Source organism: Arctopsyche grandis, chromosome 11 (assembly GCF_051622035.1).
Source record: "Arctopsyche grandis isolate Sample6627 chromosome 11, ASM5162203v2, whole genome shotgun sequence".
NCBI lineage: Eukaryota > Metazoa > Arthropoda > Insecta > Trichoptera > Hydropsychidae > Arctopsyche > Arctopsyche grandis.
In genome coordinates, this window is record NC_135365.1 from 9240278 (window position 1) to 9257062 (window position 16785).

Genomic DNA, 16785 nt, shown 5'->3' on the forward strand with positions numbered 1-16785 from the left:
ACTTCAATTTCATTACTCTCACCATTACATCAATCACCTTTGTCATACTTCTAACCCACGTATTCCATTTTCTATGTCTCCTCATTATGCCAAGCATACAGTGTTCCATACTTTTTTGAGTGCACTGGACCTTATGTAGCATTCTGTCATTCAATGCCCAAGTTTTGCATCAATACGTCATCACTGGCATGATACATTGATCACTACACTAATATATATTGGTAATATCATTAAATTTTCGTAAAAGTTATTGATCATTTGCTGAAAAAAAAAACTGACCATTTAAATTATTGCCTTTTCCAAATATCATACATGAAAAGCATGACAATTGACAGTTCATAAACGGATAAAAATAGTATCGCATCATAAAGTAAATAAATTACTAGAAAAATAATACTTTTAGAAGGGGTGTAAAATGTTGCTACGTTAAGCTACCCTAAGCTTCGTTCATACAAAAAACATGAATAAATGGAAACAAGCTTTCTTTCAAATGAGAAATTTATAGTAACACGTTTTATTGTGTTGCATATTTATATATGTATATGAAGACTTCTACAAACAAGAATTTTATATTTAATTACAGCAATCAATAAGAAAGTCACCAATCTTATATGGCATTTGAATGGAATTGCACACTTTTTCTTCAATATAATTTCCATACAAATGTTTGTAACAATAATTTCATATTAAACAACGCACTATGTGTAGTATTATTTCATTATATTTAAAATATTGCTATTTTTTTAAGTTTAAATCCATCGATTCATTTATTTATGGTGTAAAGTCTATTGTTTGATTCGATTCGAATTGACTAATATTATTTATCACAATACATATACATATGTATGATGGAAATATGTTTTCTACAGGAATGAATAGTTTGGAATTTTGAAAAAAAAGGGGAGAAAAAGTGCATTATTGCAGTTTGGTGCATTTGAATGCGTGCGCGGATTACTCTCACGTCAATCGCACGCGAAGGGTTCGCCGCCTAACAAATATCTGTTTATTTATATATCTAAAACTTTTTTTGGGGGATTTGCCCCAACCGGCGACTCTCAAACTGTTACCCTCCCCTTTGCCAATCACGGACAATTAATTTTACCGCTTTATAATGCACCCCTTTGCATTCAAAGGCGAACCCTTCAAATGCGTGTGCATTTTTTGCTGTGTGTCATTTACACATCAAACGATGTAGTAAGTATGATGAAGCCGGTACCGAAATTTCAGAGAACAATGAAAAAATCTCGCCTGATCGTATCTAGAAAATTTTAGAAGGAAGTTTGGAACATTTCGTTTTTTTTATGAATTTATTTATGACCCGAAACAAACCCTTGCCTTTGATAAAATTATACATAAATTCGATGCAGTCACCATAGTGACTGTTCAATCCCAATACCAAGCACGATTTCATATGGAGACTGAATGACTGCCGAGACTGAATGTGATATTTTCCACCTTAGTGAGCGTAAATTGTCGGAAATTACTCTAACCCATTTATCTGGTAGTCTGCGCTCATCATTGTTTTCATGATTGATTGTGATTTATGAGTGAAATTTTGATTAACTCTCTTCCATTTGGGCCTTACAGGGATGTTTTGTATTTGTAGTTGTTTCTTACATATTTATTGAAACTGGCTGTAGGTGCAAGGCATTCCTTATGCTATATTTTATTTGATATTTTTACTTTATCTGTTATTATAAATGCTATTTTTTATGTTTATGTATGAATGTATTTATGTTTATGTTTAATGGTTATTTTTTTTTTTCTTTTTTGTGCTATATTTTTTTTGACCATTGTGGCGCTTTAGGAATTCCTGTTATGCCACAATGGTCTGTTTAAAATAAATAAATATGGAAACGTACGACAAATCGGACTCAAACTACCAACTATGATGATGATAGCTGATCTTCACATATAAAAGTGATATATGATCAGCAATCGATTGGATATGTAAGTCGACAGTTGATTTAGAGATAGCTTGTGTGATTAAACACATCAAAATCAGTCGACGATTTGAGTCCAATTTTGCATGTGTAGGATCAGCCTATCTTATATGTCAATTTCAATTTAGATCGATGGTTAGTATATTACAATATCTTATATATTAGTATGATTACAAATGTACAATTCGTTCAAGTATAAGACGAATGTATAAGTTCGTGCCCGTTTATTGTTAAACAACTCTTAGGGAATCATCTAATAGTTACTTCACAATCAGCTGCCAGTTTGCGGCCGAATTAACATGTGGCTGTATTTATTGGATGTGAGCTCTCTTCTAAGAAGTTATGTATTTTAAAACAGAAAATAATGAATTTTTCATACTAAAAACCGCCTCAATGAGATCGGGCAATGTTATGTTCATCAAACGCGCCTTTCGTGGCATCTGTATGGGACTTTTTCACTTTGTGTGAACCTTTTTTTATTTTGTTTTTGATTTAAATGAATCGAATTGAATAAGTGGGTGTAAAATGGTTGTCAAAGATGATGATAATAAATACCTATAGATGTGAAAGACGTTCGTTCACATCAAACGGCATGTGAATAACGGGCGCCAGGCTATCGCAACACAATGGCATCGCAAAATATAGAAATAAATCTGGCATTTTATATATGTATATAGTATATATATTTTATTTTTTTTTGGCATTTAAGACCTTTCATTGTGTGCACACTGCACGATCGGAACAACAACAAAAGGCGTGCAGAAAACGGGGAAGTGTGCACATGCACCACAATGCAATAAGCTGAAATGTAAGTAGAAATAGGTATAATGCGTTCGTGCAAAAATAAAAAGTCGTGTTTTATCAACGGGGAGTCCTTTTGAAGGTTTAACTGACTATGTTCACGGTCTATTCTTCTCACTTTCGCATCATACATAGGTGCGTGGGGTCTATGATTTCGGTGCATAATGTCAATGTGCAGTGTATGGTGGGTGTTTGAGGTATTGCATTGATGATTATATTTTAAAATGCAAGAGAAGGAGACTCAAGGTGATAGAAGACATATTTTAATAGTTTGTTATTTACGATTTTGCTTTGTGATCATTTGTTAAAAGAAGTACATAGTTAGTTTACAATACAAACTACTCCCAATCAATTTTGATTTTGATGTCTAAGAGCTTTTAACTATTCATATAATTAGTTCACAATACATTTGAAGTCTATTCTAATATGTAGCTATTGATTCAGTGATCATTATCTATTCCATACATCATTATTCTTGTTAGCATGTATTGTAGCGTGGACGTGTAGAGCATCTTCCGAGATCGGGGTGAAATACGCAGTAGTAGTAGTAGAGGTAGTTTATTGTTCTTGATCGGTCGGCCTGCCGGCTCCAAATGAAGCACGTATCAAAATCGCCTAGTATTTATACCCATCGGGTACTCACCACATAGAGAGATCATTGGCCGATGGGTCGCGAGATCTTATTGGCTGTTGTATGCGGCTCGTTTATACACTGAGGCATTTTGGCGCGAACGAGAGATCAGGTGATCAGCGTTTATAAACCGGTGGTTGTTATCTCTACGTTACAGTATTATCTTATTTTAATGTTAGTACATATATGCAGCATCGTAGGAAAAAAAACTCACATACCTATTTGCAATTCTAATAAATTTTTATATGTATTATATTTTATGCATACATATGTATATCTAATATATAATTTCGAAAGAAACTTTGCATGTATGTATGTATGTAGGTATGTATGTATGTAGCCTTCGTTCGTAGACGACACATTTTTTGATGATTCATAGGCGCCGATTGGATTTTTTTTGATCCGCAGGCACCGCCGGGGGCGAAGTCCTAGGGGGCAAAGCCTCTGGGGGTGAAGGCTCCGGGGGCGCATGCTCCGGTTTTTGAAAGAGACAGTATATATTTCGAAGGAGACAGTATACAGGGTGTCCGGTAGGTCGATACAAAGCTTTAAAGGGTTGATAGCTTACGTAATTTCCAACATTTTGAGCCACACATAAAATAAAATATAAAATTTTTGAAACTGAAAATTAGACTTCCGCCACGCCACATTCAAAGCACTTAACTATTTCAGTGTATTATTTTCTGATACGACTGGATATTACAGGATTCCAGTATTCAGCTAACAAGTTTTAACTTATACAGTAATGCAATTTCATTCGCATCTTTTTCCTTTTTGCTTTTAGTATATTATAAAATAATATGCATTATTTTATACAAATGACACGGCCATGCTCTTTATATCCATTTATAGATCGGAACTAATTCAAATATAATGTTGGCAATTGAAATGATAATATCTGATGGACGGCTAACGATCTCCATTTAGATTTAATTAAATAATAACCAGTTTGCCACTCATCAAAACTTCACGTTTGCCAGCAGACATACTAAAAGTGTACGGCTAAAAAAAATATATATTTAATTCGATTCGAATTTTATGAAGGAATACGTTGTATATACATATGTATATTGATGAAAATAATGGCTTTAAATTAGATTTGATTCATTTTTTTTGCGGAATTGACCTGCAATCGTTTGACATTTGATCAACGTATTGTTCTTATGGTAATTCGCAAAATTTGAATATTATACATTTTGGCAAACTAAACTAGCCCTATTCCTTTGAAACATTGACATTTAATAGATCGATGAATACATTAATAAATTACAGCCGAATTTTATAATGACATTTGCACAACTCTTACAAATACAGAATTTTTAAATAAATAATGCGAAAGATCATGTATAAAAGTAAACTAGCTTGGTCTTTTTCATAAATTTCTTGATTTCCTTTTAATTGTATTATATGTATATATGTAAACTACAATCTCACTTAACAAGTTGTTTATATCAAAGGATTAAATTTAAGTGTGAAATTTGATATTTCGAGCAAGATATCAAGATACAAAATCGATGCAGTATTCATAGCGTCAAAATATGTGCATATATTGAATGTAGTAATGCATTTTTATTATCGATTGTATGCATATGGTGAAAATCCAATGCTTTATTCCCTATATAGTCCTAGCAGGGTTAATTCATTGATATTTATCCCTTCGCGAGAGGTTCAATGTGTCTGCTTGAGCATTGAATAAATGTCTCTTGCATTTTTCTACCAATTTAACCTCATAAAATACAATGTGGGTTCGTTGAATTCAATGACGTGATTTTAAAGTGGATTCAAATAAAGGTCATCGATACGATGAGGCCAAATTCTATAGATAAATGCTTACTTACTGTATGTGTAATGGGTTTTCGTTGAATTCAAACAGGGTCAAAAATCAAACTCTATTCACGATTTCTCATTCTTTCTTGCATACATACATATCGCATCGAGTTTTTTATTACCATCTATTATTGCATTTGAATTTTTACTTTTGATGTAGAATTGCGTCTCTTCACGAAGGCACTTATTATGTACATACATAAATTACATACATGCTTCGTCTATGAAATCGCTATAAAATTGAGATTATCTGCGACAGTGCAATACTGCTTGGGTGTATCGGTGAATAGAGCAAATCAATAGTAAAAAATAAAAGCTTAAGAAACTTAATTAGTATAGCAACAGTCTGGAGTTAGTCAGTGTCTGTGTCGCTATATCTCTCTCGCACAGTCCATATGTAGTTTTTTTTTACAAAGAAGTTGATTGATTACATTCTCTAAAACGATTCCATGATCAATTAGATATTGTGAATCACCCTTGTTTCCTTCCTAATGACGAGATACAGATTTTTAAAGATAAAGAAAAGATTTTTGCACAATCTTTAAAACGCTTCTACGATCAATTAGATATTGTGCATCGCCTTTGTTTCCTTCCTAATGACGCAAAATGATGATAACGATGATGAGCATAGGCTACCATACAAACAGGTTAAAATAAACTCTGATAGATGATAAAATACTATTCAAATAGGGGTCTACATCACGGCATCCAAAGGTCGAAAGATCGAAAAAGCAAATATCGGAAAGCAAAGATCGAAAATCGAAAGATCAAAAAGAATGTATGCATGGTAAACGGTATATGTATATATAATATATATCAGTGGCATGCGGTGAAATTATCTCTCTTTTTGTCGTACAGCCTTGCTTAATGTGCGCGGGCAGGATACGGGAGGAAAAGCCTGTTCCTCTTGTTCCTCTTGTATCCTGCTCGCGCAAATTAAGTGAGGCTGTACGAAAGGGGTAGAGAGAGTTTTACCGCACGCCACTGATATATATGTACATATATACTACCCGCTTTTCATATGTATTCATGGAATACGAACATTTTCGATTTTTCGACCTTTCGATGCGGTGACGGTCACCGTTCAAATATGTATGACAGCAACGATTTCATATAGAAATAGGACAGCTCTTAGAATTGGAGCCGTCCAATAAAGTTCTGTGCTGGAAGTAGGTCTACCACGCACATAATTATTTAGAACCAACGACGGGCATGACGCGTATCATCACGTAGAAGCTGGAGGGCAAAAAAACGCTTCAATGAGAAGTTTCTCCAAAGTTCTGAGGAATTATATATGCCCAAAATGAAAGATGCAGCATAGATTGGTGGTTGCGCTAATTGTTACCACCGAGAGGTTGCCGGTTCCCATCCCGTCGGTTGACCTCGATTGAAAATAATTTATTTCGAGTATTTCTGTAGTGCTGCTGGTCAGACTTGGATATTTGCAACTCTTAGTCGACCTATCAGAGTTTATCAATTTATCTGATTTCATTGTTGAAACGGATCCTCATCAGAATTGGCAATAACCATCCTACCCACCATGTCACCACTATTTGAATATTACTTCAAATTAATATAATCTGTAAATTTATACAAGTTTAATACCATAGGTGTCGCCCATGGGTAAAACCCGCAATGATATCATGGGAAAATATAAATAAAAAAATGGGTTAAGAATATGAGTAAAACCCATGCTCTTTCCAGTATAGGACAAATTTTATTTTTACATAGATATATACCAGGAAGGCTTGACAGGAAGACCCCTATGCGCCTTCCTGGACAATTAATTACAAACAATGCAGCATTTTATTATTACACAAATCACTGTATTTCCAGAAGCTGAAGAACACAAAATAAAAATTAATTACAGAATTAATCCATTGAGACATCTATGGATTTAGATTTTGTACATATTTTTTACAAATTATACACAATAAATACAGAAGATTTGTGACAGCAAGAAAGATGTTTTTTTGCCAATTTTGAGGAACCGTTTCAACAATGATCAGATAAAATTGGCAAACTCTGATAAGAAACGATCGATTTGGAGTCAAAAATACCCCCAAATCTAACCAGCAGTATGGTGGATCGAACCCACTGATCACTTGGTGTTAAAAATACACGCTACCATTAAGCCATACTGCTGGCTAAATATTTTTTTTACTTACATACGATACGTATGTATATTATAGGTGATGCTAATATAAGGGTTTCTAGTTTAAATTTAATCGATTTGAAGATACGAAGTAATGTTTCGCAATTTTCAATGTTTTCCCCAAGTACATAGTCCGGAAGCGGTCTTGGTTCACGGTTGACTTTCTCGGCTGAATAAATCTTGGTAGTATAGGCGTCTCCAGACAATAATGGCGTCGAGTCGGTAGAGCACTTCCGGCCAAGTGGCTACCGGAAACGACCCCAGCACCCACTTCTCCCCTAACCCTATATCGGCAAAACTATACCTATTTGTCGGCACTACCATTTTGCAACACTTTAATCAATAGCAAAAAGTATCTATTAAAACAAATTGATCACGTTTTGTACAATAGTTCTGTTCCAATATCACTGTTGGGCTAATTCTATTAGGCAATACTAATGTCAAATCAAATATGTACGTACTAATACAGTTCCTACAGTACAATACAGTACTAATACAGCTAGCAGCATAGCTCGATCGATAAGCTTCTGCCTAACACCGAGAGGCATCGGGTTCGATCCCATGAGCTGACAAAAAATTGACGAAGAATGACGAAGAAGAAAAAGATTTTTTCTGAGTATATCTGTAGTGCTGCTGGTCAGACCTGGATATTTGTGACTCCGGGTCGATCCTTTCCTATCAGAGTTTGCCAATTTCTCTGATTTCATTATTGAAACGGTTCCCGATTAAATTGGCCAAAAACCTTCCTACCTACTATGTCACCACTATTTGAATATGATTAATGTACAATAAAATTGATGTAAAATTCATAGACGTCTCGTTAATTTGCGAGTTTTCAGTGTCTCGTAATTCAGCGACTTGTCTAATAAAAGTGCTGCATTGTTTGTAATTGGCCAGGAAGGCACATTGGGGTTTACCTGTAAGGCCTTCCTGGTATGAAATGTAATAAAATAAATAAATAAGTCAGACATTATTTCTAAATCTTATCCTGGGTCACACAAATGTCATTTTATCAATGTTTTCATACATAAAAATGTACCTACAATATAGAAGACAGGCAACCTCTCTTTCAGTTGCTGTCAATCTACAAAGTGACTTTCGATATCTGTCTATCAAAATGTACTAACAACATTTCCATACATATGTATATATGTAAGATTAGGATGCGAGGGATTCTAAATGATATACGCAGATTAGATCAAACCGCAAACGGCCTTTATATCATGTCTATCCGTCAGGCTTGCCAAAGTACAAGCGCCCCATATACAGTTACATATGTAGTTCCCAAACACTCGGCCCTATACACTATGCACGCTCGCTAACTACACACACATCACGTTCGAATATCTCTCCTACATACATATATTATGTAAATATGTATGCAAAAAGCCGTTACTAGATGTGATATTGGAAAGGTAGCTCTTCTGGGTCATAAGCGGCGTGTACTAGTGGTTAGCATATTATGCTTTCGAGTAAAGTGGTCACGAGTTCGAGTCTCACTAGAGTCCCGCTGCTGGCCAGACCTTGGTTTGTGACCCCAGTTTGATTGTTTCTTATCAGAGTTGGCAAATTTTTCTGTTTATCATTGAAGCGGTTCCTGTGAAAATGACTTCGCCTTCCTATCTCTCTTGCTAATCACAAGTTATTCAGCGTCTTGAGGTTTGCCAATTTGATTATAAAATGCAGCAAAAATTTCTTCATAGATTTGTATAAATTCGCATTGTATAAAATACTTATGTAGATTGATTGTATTCAATCTGTTTAAGTGAATTCTTCGCTTTGGAAGCGATATGTAAATGCGAGTGTTCATTTTCTATGAAATAAAAATATATATACATATGTATGATAATTTCAATGGATTTATAAATTATTCAATGGATTTATAAATTTAAATATATTATTATATTATATATGACACCGTGTTTTTTTTTCACATAGCTTTGCACATGCACGCCCAATATATGCCATCCAGGCCAAAACTCACCCCCTTAAGTATTTTCAGTGATATGTGATCGGTAGTGGTGATTCCCATATTTGAAGAAATGTATGAGAAACTTAAGATTATATGAATTAGCAATAACATGAAGACACACCCATTCATAGCTGCAGTCCACCTAGGCATATCGTGCCGTACGTTTCCATGTATTTTTATCATAATGGTTGTCAATGATCTGAATGATTTGATAGACATATGTATTTTTTTTTTAATATAAAGATATTAACCAAAAGGCTTTTAACAAAGGGTTTCCGGAAACCCTTGAAAACCCACTCGTTGATAATAATTCACTTCTATGTATTATATTATATACTCAGGTATATCTTCTAGTGTATGTAATGTAATATATAGGTACATACAAAATTGATACGTGCTGATCTTTTGATACACGGAGCTGTAATAAATCTTCATTTAAAATCGTATTCTATTTGACCTTTTCCGCGCATCGAATATGATGAACAACTATTATTAGCGTGGAAATTTCACTTTCACTCGCATTAATTACGCAAAAGTGATTAATTTCATGACGTAGACGTCTATTTCGAGTCTCTTGTATTCATTGGGATATTTATAGATAGTATATATGAATTTTTGTATATATATAAATGTATGTACATACATAAATATATACATATATACATATAAATAGAGTGTACTAAAAAGAAAAAAGTCTTCGATAAGTAAAAACTCATCGTTCTGACAGTAATTATTCCGACTTGGGGTTTCGTTGACCTTTCGGAAGAGCTTATCTCATATTTTCATCCGAGTCGAGAGAGATAAAATAGACCGTCGAGATAAAAGGCAACATAACTTTCAAATTTATTCGGCTCCTCGGAGATATGTAAATGACACAGCCTTTGCCACTTTCCTTGCAATAACTTTGCCTTGCGACTTTTCTGCATATTATTCATACATGTATTATATTATATATTACATATACTGCAAACACACACGCATATGACTACATTACATACATACATCAAATAAAATAAAATGGAAATCAATTGGAATTGAGTACATATAAATATTATGAACTAAGCGTCAGATTTTGACCAGAGCATTATCCCTTCGAGCTGAGGCATGTTGTCAATGGGAACACATTATAGGTATATAAATTAAATAATATCTAAAAGCAACCGGAACAAACAACGTTCTCTTCTTTCATTATCAATGTAAAAAAAAAGTTGGCACGTGCACTAGAATTTTGGTCTTCGTGATTCATGGAAAATATTCAACGCTAACATTAGATGTCCATTGATTTGTTATTAATAATTACAATCAATACACCGTTTCCTTCTTGTTTTAAAAAAAGATCTTAATTTTATGAATTATATAATAATTCTTTGAAAAACATAAAGCAATTACCCATTTCGATCTCTGCAGTGTAATCAAAATATTGAATTAATTTGAACAACTTTATCTAGATTATTCTTAAATATAATTGCTATGCCATCCCTTCATTTACTTTATTTAATATCTAATATCTATCTACACCTGTATTACAAAATTCTGCAAATATTAAAATTTTAATCTTTCTTTAATTTATCCTACTCTCCGATATAAAACAAAGATCGGCGTTCGATGGATGCTTTTTGCACAAAAATGGTTCAATTGTCAACCATGTTTTTTGCTCTCTAGCTTTGTACGATAATGGAGATCTATTGTTATTTTAATAGCACCAAGCCAACGCTTAAGTCTAGTTATAAACTTATAACTAGAGGTAGGATAGTCACAGTGCTATCCATTGTTCGGCAAACCTTTAACAATGCATTTACAACCTTTGAACAATACACGGCCCCCTCAGGCTCCGGTGACTACTTATAACTAGAGGGTGAATGGTCATTACGTTAGAGTACCATAAGATAATATACCAAATTTGGTGGTTCTACGTACGTACGTAGGTTCTATGTACTCATGTAAATTAAAAAACTGACGCATTTTTTTTTTAATTTAAGATTTATTTAAAAATATTGTGCAAAAAACAATTATTCCGTATAAAATATATAATACTTCTTTATTCTCCTTTATAGATTGTTTTAAGTGCTTTTAATGCTTGTCTGTCTAATTTTCCTGAATTAGTCAGTGGTATTTTTTCTAAAAAGACGACTCCTGCTCTTAGCTGATTAGGATTTGACAAATTTGCTGAAAGTTTATACATCATACATATTATATTAGACAATGTCCAATGCAGTCAAAGAAATCTGGAACGGTGTATGCTCGGCGTAACGAGGAGAAATAGGAAATGGAACACGTGGATGAGATGTATGACAAAGGTAGGTGGCATAATAGAGAGTGGAGAGATTGAAATGGCAGTCGGCGGGTCACATAGCTAGAATAATGGATGAAAGGTGGATAAAATAAGTGCTGGAATCGTAGGGCTTCCAAGCCGGTTTAAACCGAAACCGAAAAGCCGGCTTTTTGACCATTTTTAAAAAAACCGAAAACCGGCTTTTTGGCTCGATCAACCGGCTTTTTAAGGTTTTCTGTAATTCATGTTTTTTTCCTCAAAATTAACAATTATGAATTTTAAATTTCTATGAAAGATCAAAATAAATGTGTATACACGCTCTTAGGTAATAGGCATATATTTCTTTGAACAAAAAAAAAGGTACATTACTTTCTTTCTTGAGCGGTTTCTTTGAGATTTAGTAATAGACCAGGTCATAAACCAATAAAATATTATTGAAAGTATGTAGTTTCAATGACCTACCCAACTTCAGGTATAGAAAGCATCCTTATCTATCGCAAATCCCACACTATCGCAAATCCTTGTACTTGAAAACATCAAAAAAAGTAGTCAAATGATTTATGGCAAAATGCATAGGAAATTCCGAAATATAATTGATTTTTCTTCGAAGGAATTGCCCTTTAAATATTGAGGTCACATACCTACTTTTATTATGGATTTAAAATGTTCGTGATCAAATGAATTTGCCGTTTCAAATGAATTTGTTTCCGAAATTTGCAACGGTTGTTTTTGGATTTTTTAAGCTAAAACAAATGCGTAAAAACAACTTTGACATCTCTTTATCTGTAATATATCTTTGAATCTCAGCAGTTCTTAATATTAAGTTCACGATTCCACAATTATAGTTTATCTGCGAGGTCACACATTATTTTTTAAATAATATATTCTTGATAGTAGCTTATTTAAATCATTTCATTATATGTGCGTATTTAGGATCTGCCATTTTACGACTGTGATATATGTACATATAATACAAATTATATACGACTGTGATATATGTACATATAATACACATATATTATTTGTAATATTTGTAATAATAATATAAAGTAATGATCTTATGAAAGTTCATAATGTTTATAACTTAATTTAATTTATAAAAAACTATTTTTTTGCATAATATAGATATATATTATGCAAATATATACATATTTACATTTTTTTTTTCGATATAAAAATTTTAAACTAAAAAAAAATCGTATTTTTCTAAAACCGGTGAAAGCCGGCCAACCGGCTTTTTATTTGTAAAAAAAACGAAAACCGGCTTTTTATTTCGGGCGGTTTTTTGGAACCCCTAGCTGGAATGGTACCCGAGAGAAAGAATTAGTAAAAAGGGCGAAAGGAAGATATGTGGATGAAATTAGAAAAATGTCTAGGGTGAGATAGATGATAGATTGCGCAAATCAGAGAGTGGAAGCGTTCAGCAGCTAACTTTGGATGTAAATGATGATGATGAAAGCGTATTAAATATTGAATTAGAATATGCTTGATTTACCTTTTACAAAGTCTTTTATTTCCTGTGCAGACACTTGACCTCCTGGAACAAGCTGTACGAAAGCCATTACGTGCTCTCCATCTTCAGGATGTGGTACTCCGACTATTCCAGCAGTCAATACTCCAGGTATGTCACAAATTAATTTTTCAATTTCGCTACAACTGATCTAAATATGTATAAATGAGATATGTTTAATGTTACAAAACAGCCATGAAATAATGATAATTTCATTCATACATACATGGAAGTGTCGATATTTGATCAACTGCTTTATTCGATCCAACATATAGAAGTATTCTTCTTCATCGTAATACATAAGATCGCCTGTTTTGAACCAATTGTCTTCGTCAAAAGCTGCAGCAGTTGCTTCAGGATTGTTGTAATAGCCCTGATGTAGTAAAATTGCAATTAAAATAATTGTTTTTAAGTAATCTTATATTAATACACATTTACCATGAACATGTGTGAGCATTTTATACGAAATTCGCCAGGTTGATTTGGACCCAATGTTTTTCCAGTTTCTACGTCTGCTATCTGTGAACAGTTTTACCTATTGAAAGCAAGATCCATTGCAATTATTTTATTATATTAAATATAAATATATAATAACCTTCCATTGAACTAATGGACTGACTTTACCGCAAGAGTTTTTTTTTAGAATCATTCCAGCAACAACTATCATAACTTCAGTTATTCCATAAGCACAAGTAAGCACAACATTTGGAACTATTTTCTGTAAATTTAGAAAGTCAACTTTTATTTTCTCAGTATTTGATACTTCATATAAATTCATACTTTGAGTCGGCGAAGCAACTCATCGCTGATTGTGCATCCTCCAAAGTGTATGATTCGAAAATTAGACAAATCCATGATTTGGGATTCTGCATAATTCAGAATTGATGAAAGGGTCATCTGATTCAACATTGTCATTGTTGGCTGAAAATGTAGCAAGAAAGCAGATTACATACCAAATTAGATTTTAAAAAAAGCTTCAGAAGAAATTAAGGTTTTGACTTTGTATGTAGTAACAATATTTTGAAAATCTTCTGGAGAGAATGGTCTTATGCTTTGAAGCAGCTTGTGTCCCAGAAGAAATGGTGTCAATACAGCCATCGAACCAGATATCCAAATCAATGGCGAATAGTTGATGAAGGTAACCCTGTTTAATTTCAATTCTGAAGCCAATTTTTCAGTTGAATAGACCAATACAAATAAAGCATAGTGGGAGTGCATAATCAGTTTGGGAAGGCCTGTAGTACCACTGGAGCAGACTAGGAGTGCCATGGTGGTTTTGGGATCGAAATCTTCACACCTGAAATACGTCAATCAGTTCCGATTTGGTCTGATAAAAACGAATAAATGCTAATTATGACTCACTCAAAGTCTTCTTCTGAAGTTATCGGCTCCACAAACTCTGAAAAATGAGAGAAACCTTCTATTTCCTCACTTCCAAATGTGACAATCTCTGCTCGACAGTCAAGTTCAGACGTGGCTTTATGTATGACAGGAGCTACACCAGGATCTGCAAAGATTAGACTGGGTTTTGCTAACGATAGGAAGTGTGTGAACTCTCCTAAAAGTTTAAGTATTAAATAAGTGTTAGCATTCTAATTGTTTTTAAATATATTTGTATCAATTGAAAAAACGAACTGTGCTTCATATCTGTGGCCAAGCCAAAAGGAACTGCTCCCAAGTACAGAGATGCAATGAAAGGAATGCATATGTCGTTGTGATTCACTGCACATATCAAGATCACATCTCCTTTCTTTATGCCTTTGGATTTAAGACTCAAAGCCATTCGGATGCTTCTGATTCTGACGGAGCCGTGAGTTTCTTCTTTTCCAGTAGTTATTTCTATCTATAAATAAAATCAATAAGTAGAAATGTTTAAAAATATATAAAATTATGAAGTAGTATTATTACCTGATGTACTTCATCTTCATGTTCTTTTAACATCTTCAGCGCCAATCGACCTATATGAAAATCTCCCATAATATTTGCTTTGAATTTGCTTGACACACAACCACTTCAAACTAAATTCAAATGATAAATGATAATCAACGAATAATATTTGTACGTATATATTTGCTACTCATATTTTCATAAAAAACAATTAATAGCAATTATTATTCAAATGTATTTTTTAAGTTTCAAATTGTATGCCTTGAAATATGAACCCATGTATGAATAACGATTTTTATCTGGTAATTATTATAATAAACATTAAAATAGCTCTGGGATTAATTCGCAGAGATAAGGCATCGATTTGATTGTAGAAATTTTCGGCAGCAATTTAAATGGTCAGTAACTTTTACGAAAATCTTGTGATATTAGTGTACTGTATAAAGAGTTTGAAATGGCAATGGAGATTGAAATGAGTCACGTAGCTAGAAGAACGGACGATGGATGGACGAAAGAAGTGCTCGAATGATACCCGAGAGAATGAAAAGCCACAGGAGAGATGAAATCAGAATAATGCGTAGAATAAGATAAATGAGAGCTGCCAAAAAAAACAACGAATGGAAACATGTTGTAGAGTCATCTAATAGTGGATGGTGAATGACTATGAATGATAAAATGATATAGATAAAAATGAACTGTCAGTACCTATATCGCTTATTAATTTAACCAAATTTTGATAAAATGGCAATAGTCGAGCGGTCGGTGGCCGTTAATATAACTTACTGATTAATTTATTTACTGATCAAAATCAAATGAAGTTACTGACCGAAAAATACACACCATCGAAAAGCTCTGTTCTGTGCTTATAATAAACATAAATCGGCTTACCGCTCCGTTAGTGCTCAAAGCAAGAGAGCAAAAAGCTTGTTTTTTCTAAGAAATTGACCATTTTTTGTGCGAAATGCATCCATGCAACGTCGATCACTGCTTATAAACAAACGCAATTTCTATTTATCAGAACATTCTACTGTTCTGTCGTATTCAAATGTGAAGTTACGGACCATATGGTATATGGTAAGTACAAGGTGAATTTCATATGCTGGTATTGTGAAGTTATGTTAAAAAAATTAATTATGAATATAAATGTGGTGTATAGAAGCAAAATAATAAGTTTTTATTAAATCTACTTTTGTGTACAATTTTTTCTTTATTTTTTGAAATCGAAGACGATTATTAAAATAATTGAACGTAGATAAAAATTGATTCTTTTATTTACAATAAATATTTTATTACATTTTTTTTAAACACTCAAATGAACGTGCATTGCAAAGCATTAGCTTTTGAGCTATAATTTTTTACAGTTCTTTTTTTCAGTTTGATAACAGTTACATAGTTCGAGGGTCGAAATTTGTGAGCTAATTTATTACCAAACAGCACAGAATTATACAATAATATGTATAAATAATGACTTTAAATAATACTGACTTAATAACTCGTAAATAATATTAATAAACGATGACTTTTAGATTCAGTTACATATGATAAACGTAAATATGTAATAATAATAAGGAAATTGTTTTACAATATGAACGGAACCTTTCGACACAAAGGTATTTTTCCAACTAGTGATAATTCGGTGTTCTCAGAAAATACACACAAGGAACAAAAACACCTTTGAAAAACTACGTCTATGGTAAATGATCATGGCCATATCTTGCCTGGAAATCTGGAAACGAACAATTTACTCCCACAAGACCGTATTTTCCCAGAACTTCATAGTGTTTGCT

At 33.2% G+C, this 16785-nt stretch overlaps 1 protein-coding gene across 1 annotated transcript; it reads right to left on the bottom strand.

Annotated features, from left to right (window-relative positions):
• Positions 1-11367: 11367 nt before the first annotated feature.
• On the bottom strand, positions 11368-15052 carry LOC143918552 (luciferin 4-monooxygenase-like). The gene is made up of 10 exons (XM_077440492.1): positions 15020-15052; positions 14747-14954; positions 14474-14669; positions 14126-14408; positions 13892-14032; positions 13707-13829; positions 13550-13630; positions 13338-13484; positions 13097-13262; positions 11368-11495 (listed from the first exon to the last, which is right to left on the bottom strand). The coding sequence occupies exons 1-10, from the start codon at positions 15050-15052 to the stop codon at positions 11368-11370; spliced, it is 1506 nt and encodes a 501-aa protein (XP_077296618.1).
• Positions 15053-16785: the final 1733 nt, after the last annotated feature.